The 12914-nt window shown below is 45.5% G+C and overlaps 1 protein-coding gene across 4 annotated transcripts in view; it reads right to left on the minus strand.

Moving 5' to 3' along the window:
• The window catches only part of fcho2 (FCH and mu domain containing endocytic adaptor 2), a 204209-nt gene that overhangs the window by 151210 nt on the left and 40085 nt on the right, over positions 1-12914 (minus strand). For all 4 annotated transcript variants that reach the window (XM_073048321.1, XM_073048322.1, XM_073048323.1 and 1 more), the window contains exon 2: positions 4226-4317. In XM_073048321.1, the coding sequence (XP_072904422.1) occupies positions 4226-4317 (92 nt within the window). The remainder of the gene's footprint in view (positions 1-4225; positions 4318-12914) is intronic.

A 12914-nucleotide genomic window follows, 5' to 3' on the forward strand; every position in this document is an offset into this window, starting at 1 on the left:
ATATTTTTTCCACACTAAACCTACCCTCTGCTGCCCCCAATACCCACCAACATTCCAGGACAACAGTGTTCCAATGGGCCACCAACCAATGAAAATATGCAATTTTCACTAACTTTCAACTGAACCAACAACAGATATAGGTGCCGGCTGTATACCCATCACTGCTACCATTAAGGTGCAACAGAATTTCTAAGAACACTAACGCTACATGCCAGTCAATCTCAGCTGTTTTAAAGTGCAGTGCATAACACTTACCACTTGGTGGCAATAAGACAAATGTAATTGCTGAAATAGAGCCGACCTCTGGTAAAGATTAGTAATTTTTTTTTAAAAGAGCTTCAGAAATTCAGAACAGGAGAAAATAAACTATCCAAAAAACTCAAACAGGGAGGACTGTAAAAGAAACTAATTTAAATGGATAATCCATTTGACACCGAGGACTAAAGAAAGGGAATTAGTGACTGAGGGAAAGGCTTAAGGAAAAAAAAAGTAAAACATAGTATTTCATCTATCAAAAAATTCCAAACAATTCTTATCCTGAAAGTATGAGACTCATTTTCCAAGAAGTTAAACATATTCGTTTATACTGTGAAGACTTCTGAATGGACTTCTTATACAATAAAGATGAACTCTTGATCGTTCAATCCACGTGGCCCTTGCACACTCTGTAACTGTAACACTATATTCTGCATTCTGCTTTGTTTTCCTTTTGTACTACCTCAATATACTTATATATAGAATGATCATCTAGATGGACTACAAAGGAACTTGTTCACTGCATCTCGGTGCATGTGACAATAATCAACTAATTACCAAGTTAAGAACTTGGAATATTTTTAATTTATTGCAATTCATTTATGCAGCCATCACACATTGTAACAAATTCTAAACAAACGTTTTAAAGATTTGCATACAGAAAATAAGTAATTGACCTGCAATTGTTTTCTGTAACATACATAAAATGCTGCAGGAACTTAGCAAGTCAGGCAGCACCTACGGAAAGAAATAAGGATCAATGTTTCAGGCCGAGCTCTTCATTAGGACTGGAAAGGAAGAGGGAAGGAGCCAGAATAAGAAGATGGGGTGAGGGTGGGGGTGGGACGAAGGTGCTCGAGCTAGAAGGTGATAGGCGAAGCCAGGGGAAAGGTAGGTGGGTGAGAGAGGAGGGATGAAGTAAGAAGCTGGGAGGTGAAAGGTAAAAAAGGTAAAGGGCTGAAGAAGAAGGGATCTGATATAAAAGGAGAGTGGACCATAAGAGAAAGGGAAGGAGGAGGAGAGGCACCAGATAGAGGTGATAGGCAGGTGAGGATAAGAGGTAAGAGAGGAGCCAGAATTGGGAACCGAGAAAGAAAGAAGAGGGAAAGAGGACAAATTACTGCAAATTAGAGAAATTAATGATCATGCCATCAGATTGGAGGTTACCCAGATGGAAAAACAGATGTTGTTCCAACCTGAGAAAGACCTCATCATGGTAGTTGCAGAGGCTATAGACTGACATGTCGGAATGGGAGTGGGGACAGTAATTAAAATAGCTGGCCACCAGGAAATCTTGGTGATTGAGACAGAGCAGATATTTGCCAAAGCAGTATCCCAAATTACATCTGATCACACAGATGAAGAGGAAGTTGCAACAGGAGCACCAATTACAGCAGATAACTCCAACAAACTTGGGGTTAAAAAAAAGGTGACAAAGTGTTCTCCCAATCCACATCAGGTCCCACCAATGTGGGGGAGGCTACACTGGGAGCACTGGATACAGTAGATGACCTTGAATCTCTTGTTTTTACTAATGTATTTTGAATTTCTTGGCAAATTATAAATAGCTAGTTACCTGGATTTACACGTGACACAGTATATAGGTGCGCAAGTGAGTGGTACAGCCATAGTTTGATACTATAAAAGGTTCATGAGAAGATCCATGGGATATCCCACTGATTGAATGTTATTCCATGTCTCAACTTTCTGGGTAGTGATTTGTGAATTACACAAGGACTTACATTCAGTTACCTGAACTATGTGGAGATCACCTGTATTTGATCTATCCTAGGCTAAAACAATTTTCTCATATACAAATACAAAGACCCTAAACAATATGCTACAGAGTCATACAGTATGGAAACAAGCCCTTTAGCCCAACTAATCAATGCCAACCAAGATTCCCATCTAAGCTAATACCATTTGCTTGCACTTAGCCCACATCACTCTTAACCTCTCCTATCCATGTATCTGTCAAAATACTTTTTTAAGTGTTGTCATGTAGCACGAAACAAGCCTTTTGACTCTCAAAGTTTGTATGGCCATCAATCACCCATTATCAATGATGAAAATTGGTTTATAGTTCTCACATATACTGAGGTACAGTGAAAAACTTTGTCTTGCATGCCATCCGTACAGATGATTCCATCATATCAGTGCACTGTGGTAGTACAAGGGAAAACAATAACAGAATCCAGAATAAAATGTTACAGTTGGAAAGGAAGTGCAGTGGAGGCAGACAATAAGGTGAAGTGCCATCATTTGGTAGATCATGAGATCAACAGTCCACTAGGAGAGCATTCAGTGTCTTATCAGTTCCTATAAAAAGTATTCACCCCCTCCCCTTGGAAGTTTTCATGTTTTATTGTCTAACAGCATTGAATCACACTAGATTTAATTTGGCTTTTTTGACAGTGATCAACAGAAAAAGACTCTTTTGTGTCAACATGAAAACAGATCTCCACAAAGTGATCTAAATTAATTACAAGTATAAAACACAGAAAATAATTGTACAAATATTCACCTCTAATTGTCACACCGAATCATCACTGGTGCAGCCAGCTGGTTTTAGAAGTCACATAATTAGTTAAATAGAGATCTGTTTTTGGAGACCTGTTTGCAGTCAAGGTGTTTCAATTGATTTTAGTGAAAATACACCTGTATCTGAAAGGTCCAACTGCTGGTGAGTCAGTATTCTGGCAAAAACTACACCATGAAGACAAAAGGACACTCCAAGCAACTCTGCAAAAAGGTTATTGAAAAGTACGAGACAGATGGATACAAGAAAATTTCCAAGTCACTGAATATTTCTTCGAGTACAGTTAAGTCAATCATTAAGAAATTGAAAGAATATAGCAAAGCTGTAAATCTGCCTAGAGCCAGCAGTCCTCAAAAACTGAGTGGCTGTGTAAGAAGGGAACTAGTGAGAGAGGCCACCAAAAGATCTATGTCAACTCTGGAGGAGTTACAAGCTTCAGTGGCTGAGATGCAAGAGATTGCATATACAACAACTGTTTCCCGGGTGCTTCACCAGTCGCAGCTTTATGAGACTGAAAAGGAGAAGGTCGCGGTTAGAAAAAAACTCACATGAAACTTTGGCTAGAAATTGTTGAAGTCAGCTGGAAGAAGGTTCTATGGTCTGCTGAAACCAAAATTGAGCCTTTTGCCCATCAGACTAAATGCTATATTTGGTGTAAGCCAAACACTGCACATCATCAAAAACATACCATCCTTACTGTGAAGCATGGCAGTGGTTGCTTCTTGCTGTGGGGATGCTGCACTGCAGCAGGTCCTGGAAGGCTTGTCAAGGTAGAAGGTAAAAAGAATACAGCAAAATACAGGGAGTTTCTGGAGGAAAACCTTATGCACTCTGCAAGAGAACTGTGACTTGGGAGATTTGTTTTCCAGCAAAACAATGACCCCAAGCATAAAGCCAAAGCTACACAGGAATGGCTTAAAATCAACAAAGATAATGTCCTGAAGTGGCCAACACCTCAATCCAATTGAGAATTAGTGGCTGGACATGAAAAAGGCTGTTCACTCATGATCACCATGCAATCTGACAGAGCTTGAGCAGTTTTGTAAAGAAGAACTGGGAAAATTGCAGTGTCCAGATGAGCAAAGTTGATACAGAACTATCCACACTTTTTGGCAACTTGAGTTAAATATGACAGAAAATATGGATTTAAATTATACAATGGATGTTGATATTGTATAAGATAGTAAATATTACATTATTGAAAATCTCATTTCAAACAACTGAAAAATCAATTGCCTGTATTTTCAATTACTTTCATTATTTATTCATTGTTGATACAATGCTGCTTTACATTTTTTTCTTGTACAGAAAATAATTTTTCAATCTTAAATTGATGTTTTAAACTCTTGAACTTTGGATATGAACTTTACATAGGTCTGAAAAACTACCATTCTTCAATAGATTAGTAATGTTCCTAAAGGAAAGAAATACCTCTCTCTAATGAAGTCTGCCAAATCCTTTGTTGATATTTGACCATGTTTCATATTATGGTAAAGAACATCAAAGCCATTGTTCTTCTCCCCCTGAAAATGATGAAAAACTATTTTAATATTTGAACATGTCATATTTGTGAACAATAAATCATTAAAACAATAATAATATGAAATTATAAGTTTCAGATATTAAAACAATCTAGAGAACGATCCAGTACCTCCCTGTGTAACAGGATCTTTGATTTCCTGACAAGCCCCAGTTAGTACAGATCGGCAACACACTCACCATCAGAACAGGTCAACCACATGGCTACGTGCTCCGCCACCTACTCTACTCACTTTATACCTATGATTATATGGCTAAGTACACCTCCAATGCTGTATTTAAGTTTGCTGACAACACCACTGTTGTTGGACAAATCAAAGGTGGTGATGAATTAGCATGTACAATTGGGCTAGAAAGTTTGAAAACTCTGTAGAAATTTCTCTATTTCTGCATAAATTGACCTAAAATCAGATCTTCACAAAAGTCCTAAAACTAGATAAAGAGAACACAATTAAATAAATAACAAAAAAAAACATTAGCAACACACAGAAAATAATGGACTAGTTCTGCCGAAGGGTTTCGGCCTGAAAAGTCGACTGCACTCTTTTTTCTAGATGCTGCCTGGCCTGCTGAGTTCCTCCAGCATTTTGCGTGTGTTGCTCAGACTTCCAGCATCTGCAGACCTTCTCTTGCTTGTGACAAAAAAAATTATACTTGTTCATTCATTTATCGAGAAAAAAGATCCAATATTACATTTATTTGTTGGCAAAAGTATGTGAACCTCTGGGGTAATGCCTTCTACAAAAGCTATTTGGAGTCAGGTGTTCCAATCAATGAGATGAGACTGAAGGTGTGGGTTGTAGAGGTATCCTATAAAAAAGACACACAAAGTCAGGTTACTGACAGAGCCTGCTCTTCTCAAGGAAGAATTGAATTGAGTTTATTTCTTACATCCTTCACATACATGAGGAGTAAAAATCTTCATGTTACAACTCCGTCTAAATGTGTAATCATAGTAATATATAATGATTCATAATAATTAGAACTGTCAATGTAACATAGAATACACTCAAATTAGCATAAATTAATCAATCCGATGGCCTGGTGGAAGAAGCTGTCCCGGAGCCTGTTGGTCCTGGCTTTTATGCTACAGTACCATTTCCCTGATGGTAGCAGCTGGAATAGATTGTGGTTGGGGTGACTCAGGTCCCCAATGGCCCTACGGGCCCTTTTTACACACCTGTCTTTGTAAACGTCCTGAATCATGGAAAGTTCACGACTACAGATGCACTAGGCTGTGTGCACCACTCTCTGTAGAGTCCTGTAGTTAAAGAAAGTACAGTTCCCATACCAGGCAGTGATGCTGCCAGTCAGGAAGATCTGTTTATGTGCACCATGCCTCGATCAAATCAACTTTCAGAGGACCTTAGAAGAAAAACTGTAGAGATGCATGACGCTGGAAAAGGCTGCAAAAGCATTTCTAAAGACCAGTGTGATCATCAGCCCACAGAAAGAGAAATTGTCTACAAATGGAGAAAACTTATTACTCGTGCTATGTTCCTATGGAGTGGGCATCCTGCAAAGGTCGTTCCAGGAGCACAGCATGCAATGCCAAAGTAGGTGAAAAAAAAACCCAAGAGAAACAGCAAAATACCTGCAGAAATCTCTAGAACTTGCTAGTCTCTGTCCATGTGAACAGAGAAAAACACTGAACAAGAATGATGTTCGTGGAAGGACACCACGGAGGAAACCACTGCTCTCCAAAAAAACATTGCTGCATGCCTCAAGTTTGCAAAAGACCACCTGGATGTTCTACAACACTACAAGCTTTGACAGAAACACATATTGCTATGTTTGGAAGTAAAAGGGCACTGCACATCATCACCAAAACTTCATCCCAACTCTGAAGCATGGTGGAAGGAGCATCATGGTTTGGGGCTGCTTTGCTGCCTCAGGGCCTGGACAACTTGCAATTGTTGAGGGAACAATTAATTCAAAAATGTATCAAGACATTTTACAGGAGAATGTCAAAGTAGCAGTCCGTCACCTGAAACTTAATAGAAGTTGGATAATGCAACAAGACAATTATCCGAAAGACTTATCAAAAATGGAGAAGAATATTTGTGTTTTGGAAAGTCTGAGTCAAAGTTCTGACCTTAATCCTATAGAAATGTGCTGGAAGGGCCCGAAACAAGGAGGTCATGCAAGGAAGCTCACCAACATCCTAGATTGAAGCAGATTTGTGAGGAGGACTGGCCTAAAATCCCTCCAAGCCAATGTGCAGGACTGATCAACAATTACCGGAAACGTTTGGTTGAATTTATTGCTGTACAAGGTAGTCACACCAGTTACTGAAAGCAAAGGTTCACATACTATTTCCAAAAAAATACATGTAATATTGGATCATTTTTTCCTATCTAAATATATGATCGTCTAATGCTTTCGTGTTATTTCTTTAATTAGGTTCTCTTTATCTAGTTTTAGGACGTGAAGATCTGATCATATTTTAGGTCATATTTATGCAGAAATTCTACAAGGTTCACAAACTAGTGCCCACTTGGGGAACAGATCAGTAGCTTTAAATTCCTTGCTATTAACATATCAGAAAATCTGTTCTGAACCAGCACAAAGAAGGTCCAACAGCAGTTCTACTTTCTCAGAAGTTTGTGTCGATTTGCACATCATCAAAAACTTTCACCAGCTGCTATAGATGCAGTCAAGAGTATCCTGACTTTGCATCCCGGCCTACTATTGAAACACCAGTGCCATGAACAAAACAGACTACAGAAAGTGGAGGATACAACTCAGCCCTTCGCAGGCTAAGTCCTCCCCACCACTGAATACACTTACATAAAGCACTCGTACACGAAAGCAACATCCACCATCAAAATCCCCCATCATCCAGGCCATGCACTCTTCCCAGTGCTACCATCAGGCAGATGGTACAGAAACCTTAGGTTCCAACACCACCAGGCTCAGGAACACTTAATACCCTACCACCATCAGCCTCCTGAACCGACATGATTAACTTCAATCACCACTACTCACAACTGAATCTACACCTACAGATTCACTTTCAAGGACTCTTTACATGTCCTTGGTATTAATTTATTTGCACAATTGTGGCGACCCACTTCCTAGCGCACTCGAACCGGCTCACAAATAGCCAGCGCGCCGGCACAAAGGCCAGTCCCAAAAGGGCGCCAGGTCTGCTTCACCAACAAAGGGAAAAGCCTGCACAGGATTGTGAATACGTGCCCCCTACAGCATCCGCGCCCGGGGAGGGCGGGATCAGGGAGGCTTTAAAGCGAGGCTGTGAAGTTCAAATAAAATCTTCTTTAACTGCAGTTTACCGACTCCGTGTCGTTATTTTAGCGCTGCGTGCAGCACACCGCTACAATTGGTGACCCCGACGGTCCAAACGATATTTGGACCGGAGATGAACGACGCCGCATCTGTTCATGTGGTTTCGTTGAAACTGCCAAGCTTCTGGATGCTGCGACCTCACCTATGGTTCCAGCAAGCAGAAGCCCAGTTCCACGTTCGGCAGATAACCTCAGAGGACACACGTTACTACTACGTGGTGAGCTCCCTTGACCAGGAGACAGCCGCCCAGGTTGAGGAGTTCATACAGTCGCCCCCGGAGGACGGCAAATACACGGACTTCAAAGCCCTACTCATAAGGACTTTCGGACTCTCACGGCGCGAGCGGGCTGCCCATTTACTGCACCTGGATGGTTTGGGGGACAGACCTCCATCGGCTTTAATGAATGAGATGTTGTCTCTGGCCGGCGGACACAAGCCCTGCCTCATGTTTGAGCAGGCATTCCTGGAGCAGCTGCCCGAGGACATACGCCTGCTGCTGTCCGACGCGGATTTCAGCGACCCCCAGAAGGTGGCAGCCCGGGCGGACTTGCTGTGGAACGCCAAGAAGGTGAGTGGGGCGTCCGTCACACAGATCACCAGGCCACGCTCCCAGCAGCAAACCGGACCAGGCCCGGCCACAGAACCCGCTAACCCCAGAGGCAGGGGTGAGAAGCCCAACGAACAATGGTGCTTCTACCAACAGCGGTGGGGCGCAGAAGCCCGCCGCTGTAGCCCGCCCTGCAAGTTCCCGGGAAACGCCAGGGCCAGCCGCCGCTGATGGCTACGGCGGCTGGCCGTTGGGATAGCCTCCTGTATGTGTGGGACAAGAGGTCGGGACGCCGTTTTTTGATCGACACCAGTGCCAAGATCAGCGTCTTACCTCCGACGAGTTACGACACCCGCAGCAGGGCACCGGGTCCCCCCCCGAGGGCCGTGAACGGCAGCACAGTAAGGACCTACGGCACCCGTACGGTGCAGCTACAGTTCGGCTCCAGCCGGTTCACGTGGGACTTCACACTGGCCGCCGTAGCCCAACTGCTTCTGGGTGCGGATTTTTTGCGGGCTCACAGCCTGCTGGTCGACCTGCCGAGGCAGAGACTGGTCCACGCCGAGACCTTTCAGACGTTCTCCCTGGGTGCAGCCCAGTTGCCAGTCCCTCACCTCGACTCCATCACGCTGTCCGTCAACGACTTCACCAGGGTCCTGGCGGATTTCCCATCGGTTCTGGCACCGCAGTTCACGGCAGCCATGCCCCGACACGGCGTACAGCACCACATCCCAACCCAGGGACTACCCCTCCATGCCCGTGCTCGAAGGCTTCCCCCGGACAAGCTCCAACTGGCGAAGAAGAAGTTCAAGAGGATGGAGGAATTGGGGATCATAAGGCAGTCCGACAGCCCATGGGCCTCCCCCCTGCACATGGTGCCCAAAGCAACAGGGGGCAGGAGACCATGCGGCGACTACTGCAGGCTGAACGAGGCTACAACACCGGACCGCTACCCTGTGCCGCATATTCAGGATTTCGCAGCAAACCTGCACGGCGCACGGATCTTCTCCAAGGTAGACCTCGTCCGGGGATACCATCAAATCCCGATGCATCCAGACGACGTCCCCAAAATGGCACTCATCACCCCGTTCGGCCTTTTCGAGTTCCTCCGCATGCTGTTCGGCCTGAAGAATGCCGCACAGACATTCCAGCAGTTAATGGACACGGTGGGACGCGACCTGGACTTCGCTTTCATCTATTTGGACGACATCCTCATAGCAAGCAGCAGTCGTCAAGAGCATGTGTCCCACCTCCGTCAACTCTACGCCCGACTGAGTGAATACGGCCTGACAATCAACCCGGCCAAATGCCAGTTCGGGCTCAACACCATCGACTTCCTGGGCCACAAGATTACTAAAGATGGGGCAATCCCTCTGCCCGCTAAGGTAGACGCAGTCCACCATTTTCCCCGTCCCATCACAATCAAAGGCCTTCAGGAATTTGTGGGTATGGTAAATTTCTACCACCGCTTCCTCCCTTCAGCTGCCCGAATCATGCTCTGATGTCGGGTCCGGGCAAGGATGTTACCTGGGACGAAGAGTCCGCCGCCACTTTCATTAAAACGAAAGAAGCCTTAGCAAACGCCGCGATGCTAGTGCACCCCAGAATGGACGTCCCTACCGCCCTCACAGTGGACGCATCTAACACGGCAGTCGGTGGGGTACTGGAGCAACTCATCGCGGGTCGCTGGCAACCCCTGGCGTTTTTCAGCAAACACCTGTGACCACCCAAGCTCAAATACAGTGCTTTCGACCGGGAACTGTTGGCGCTATACCTGGCAATCCGGCATTTCAGGTACTTTTAAGAAGGTAGGCCCTTCACCGCGTTCACGGAACACAAGCCACTTACCTTTACGTTCACGAAGGTGTCCGATCCCTGGTCGTCCCGCCAGCAGCGCCATCTGTCCTACATCTCTGAATACACGACGGATGTCCGGCACGTCTCGGGCAAGGACAATGTCATGGCGGACGCGCTCTCTCGCCCTAACGTTCATGCCCTTTCCCAAAGGGTAGACTTTGAGGCGCTGGCAGAGGCACAGCAGGCAGACGAGGAGATCCCAAGTTACAGAACCGCAGTCTCCAGTTTGCAGCTCCAGGACCTCCCCGTAAGCCCAGGTGAGAGGAGCCTACTCTGTGACGTCGCCACCGGCCAGCCCCGTCCCGTCGTCCCGGCACCTTGGCGGCGACGCGTTTTCGACTCCATTCATAACTTAGCACACCCCTCCATCAGGACAACCGTCCGGATGGTCTCCAGTAGGTTCGTTTGGCACGGACTCCGCAAGCAAGTTAGTGAATGGGCCAGAACGTGCATGCACTGCCAGACGGCCAAGGTGCAGCGGCACACCAAAGCTCTGCTGCAGCAGTTCCACCCCACCCACCAGCATTTCGACCACATTCATGTGGATATCGTGGGCCCCCTACCAGTGTCGCGTGGAGCGCGGCACTTCCTGACTATCGTGGACCGGTTCACAAGATGGCCAGAGGTGATCCCGCTCACCGACACCACCTCCGAATCTTGCGCCCGGGCACTGATCACCACCTGGGTGTCCTGCTTTGGTGTACCGGCCCACATTACCTCTGACAGAGGTGCCCAGTTCACCTCCGGCCTGTGGTCAGCTATGGCCAGCCTTTTGGGGACACAGCTGCACCACACCACTGCTTACCGCCCACAGTCAAACAGGCTGGTGGAGTGTTTCCACCGTCACCTAAAGTCGGCTCTCATGGCCCGCCTGAGAGAAGCTAACTGGGTGGACGAGCTTCCCTGGGTCCTACTCGGCATCCGCACGGCGCCCAAAGACGATCTGCACGCCTCATCGGCCGAGTTGGTGTACGGCGCACCCCTGGTCGTCCCCGGGGAGTTCATACCAGCCCCAAGGGGGCACGAGGCAGAACCCGCAGCAGTCCTGGGCAGACTACGCGAGAGGCTCGGCAACCTGGCCCCCATACCCACTTCGCAGCATGGGCAGAACCCGACCTGCGTACCCAAAGACCTGCAGAACTGTAAGTTTGTGTTTGTACGAAGGGACGGGCATCGGCCACCACTGCAACGGCCCTACAAGGGGCCGTTTACGGTGCTCAGGAACAACGGGTCCACGTTCGTGCTGGACGTTGGGGGGAGAGAGGAGGTTTTCACGGTGGACCAACTCAAACCGGCCCATTTGGACTTGGCGCAACTGGTCGAGTTTCTGGCACCGCGGTGCAGAGGCCGACCTCCCAAACAGGGTCCGGCCCAGACTGTGGACATTGGGGGGTGTATCGCCGGTTCTGGGGGGGGGTTATGTGGTGACCCACTTCCTAGCGCACTCGAACCGGCTCACAAATAGCCAGCGCGCCGGCACAAAGGCCAGTCCCAAAAGGGCGCCAGGTCTGCTTCACCAACAAAGGGAAAAGCCCGCGCGGGACAGTGAGTACGTGCCCCCTACAGCATCCGCGCCCGGGGAGGGCGGGATCAGGGAGGCTTTAAAGCGAGGCTGCGAAGTTCAAATAAAATCTTCTTTAATTGCAGTTTACCGACTCCGTGTCGTTATTTCAGTGCTGCGTGTAGCACACCGCTACAATTGGTTATTTGTCAGTTCTTCAGATTAAGTATAGTTTTTTGTAAATTCTACTGTACTTTTTTTTGCCTGTATACACCTGTAAGGAAATGAATCTCAAGGTAGTATATGCTAACATATATGAAGTTTGATAATAAATTTACTTTGAACTTTAGACTACATGTTTTAAATAACATTTTCAAATATTGCATTCTACATTCAAATTCTTTTAGGAAATAAATAACATATGGAAAAAGTGTACTGAATTAATCATTAGCACTCAGACAAAAACAGAGTTATTTACCCTTAACTTATTTGGCAATTATTTTGTTGGGTGCATTGATGTATTTCCAAATAAGAAACTTTCAAACTTGAATAGACACTAGCACAAGAGCAGAAACTTGTAACTTCCCAGAATTCACACTGGGGAATCTGCTCATAGAACCTGCAACAAACAGACTATCTACTTGACTGCCCTGCAAGGAAAGAAAATCACAACTCACATTCAAATATTCATATTTGCTGCAATTGCCATGATGTTAATAATTTTTGAAAAGTATGCTAGGAAACACCTTGGGTTGGTGATGGAGGAGAGAGTATGGGGGTAGGGTAGGAGTAGTAGAAAGAGAGAGAGCACAAGTCAAGGAAGAATGATATGAATCTGTGGATAATGTTTGGGAGAGTGCAAGGGTGAGACTGCAAAGGCCTATTCTGAAGGAGGTAAACAATTACATAGCATTGTTTGAAAAAGAGTGGTGGTTCTTTCACAGAATCTTTGCTAATATACTATATATTAAGCAACACAAGAAAAACATGAAATAAAAATAGAAAATACAGGAAACAATCAGCAGGTCACCATCTGTGGAAAGAGAAGGTTAACGTTCCATGGTTGAAGACTTTTCATCAGAACTGGGAAAGAAAGTAAAGCAAATTAAGCCTGTTATTCTTGTCACACAGATGCTGCCTGACCAGATGCATATTTCCAGCATTTTCTGCTATTACCCTAAATTACTATATTATGAGAACCAGGGAAACCTATATAATATAGTCAAGTTGGAACACATGCTATTATCTGTCCTGCTGCTTTTTTTCTCCCATCTTCTTCCAATTAAATTCTATTCTGTGCCCTACTTAATTTTGGGAGATTTTAAACAGGCCAGTCTAAAAAAAATCACTAAGCAATTACCATCAACAGA

This window comes from Hemitrygon akajei, chromosome 6, assembly GCF_048418815.1.
Source record: "Hemitrygon akajei chromosome 6, sHemAka1.3, whole genome shotgun sequence".
NCBI lineage: Eukaryota > Metazoa > Chordata > Chondrichthyes > Myliobatiformes > Dasyatidae > Hemitrygon > Hemitrygon akajei.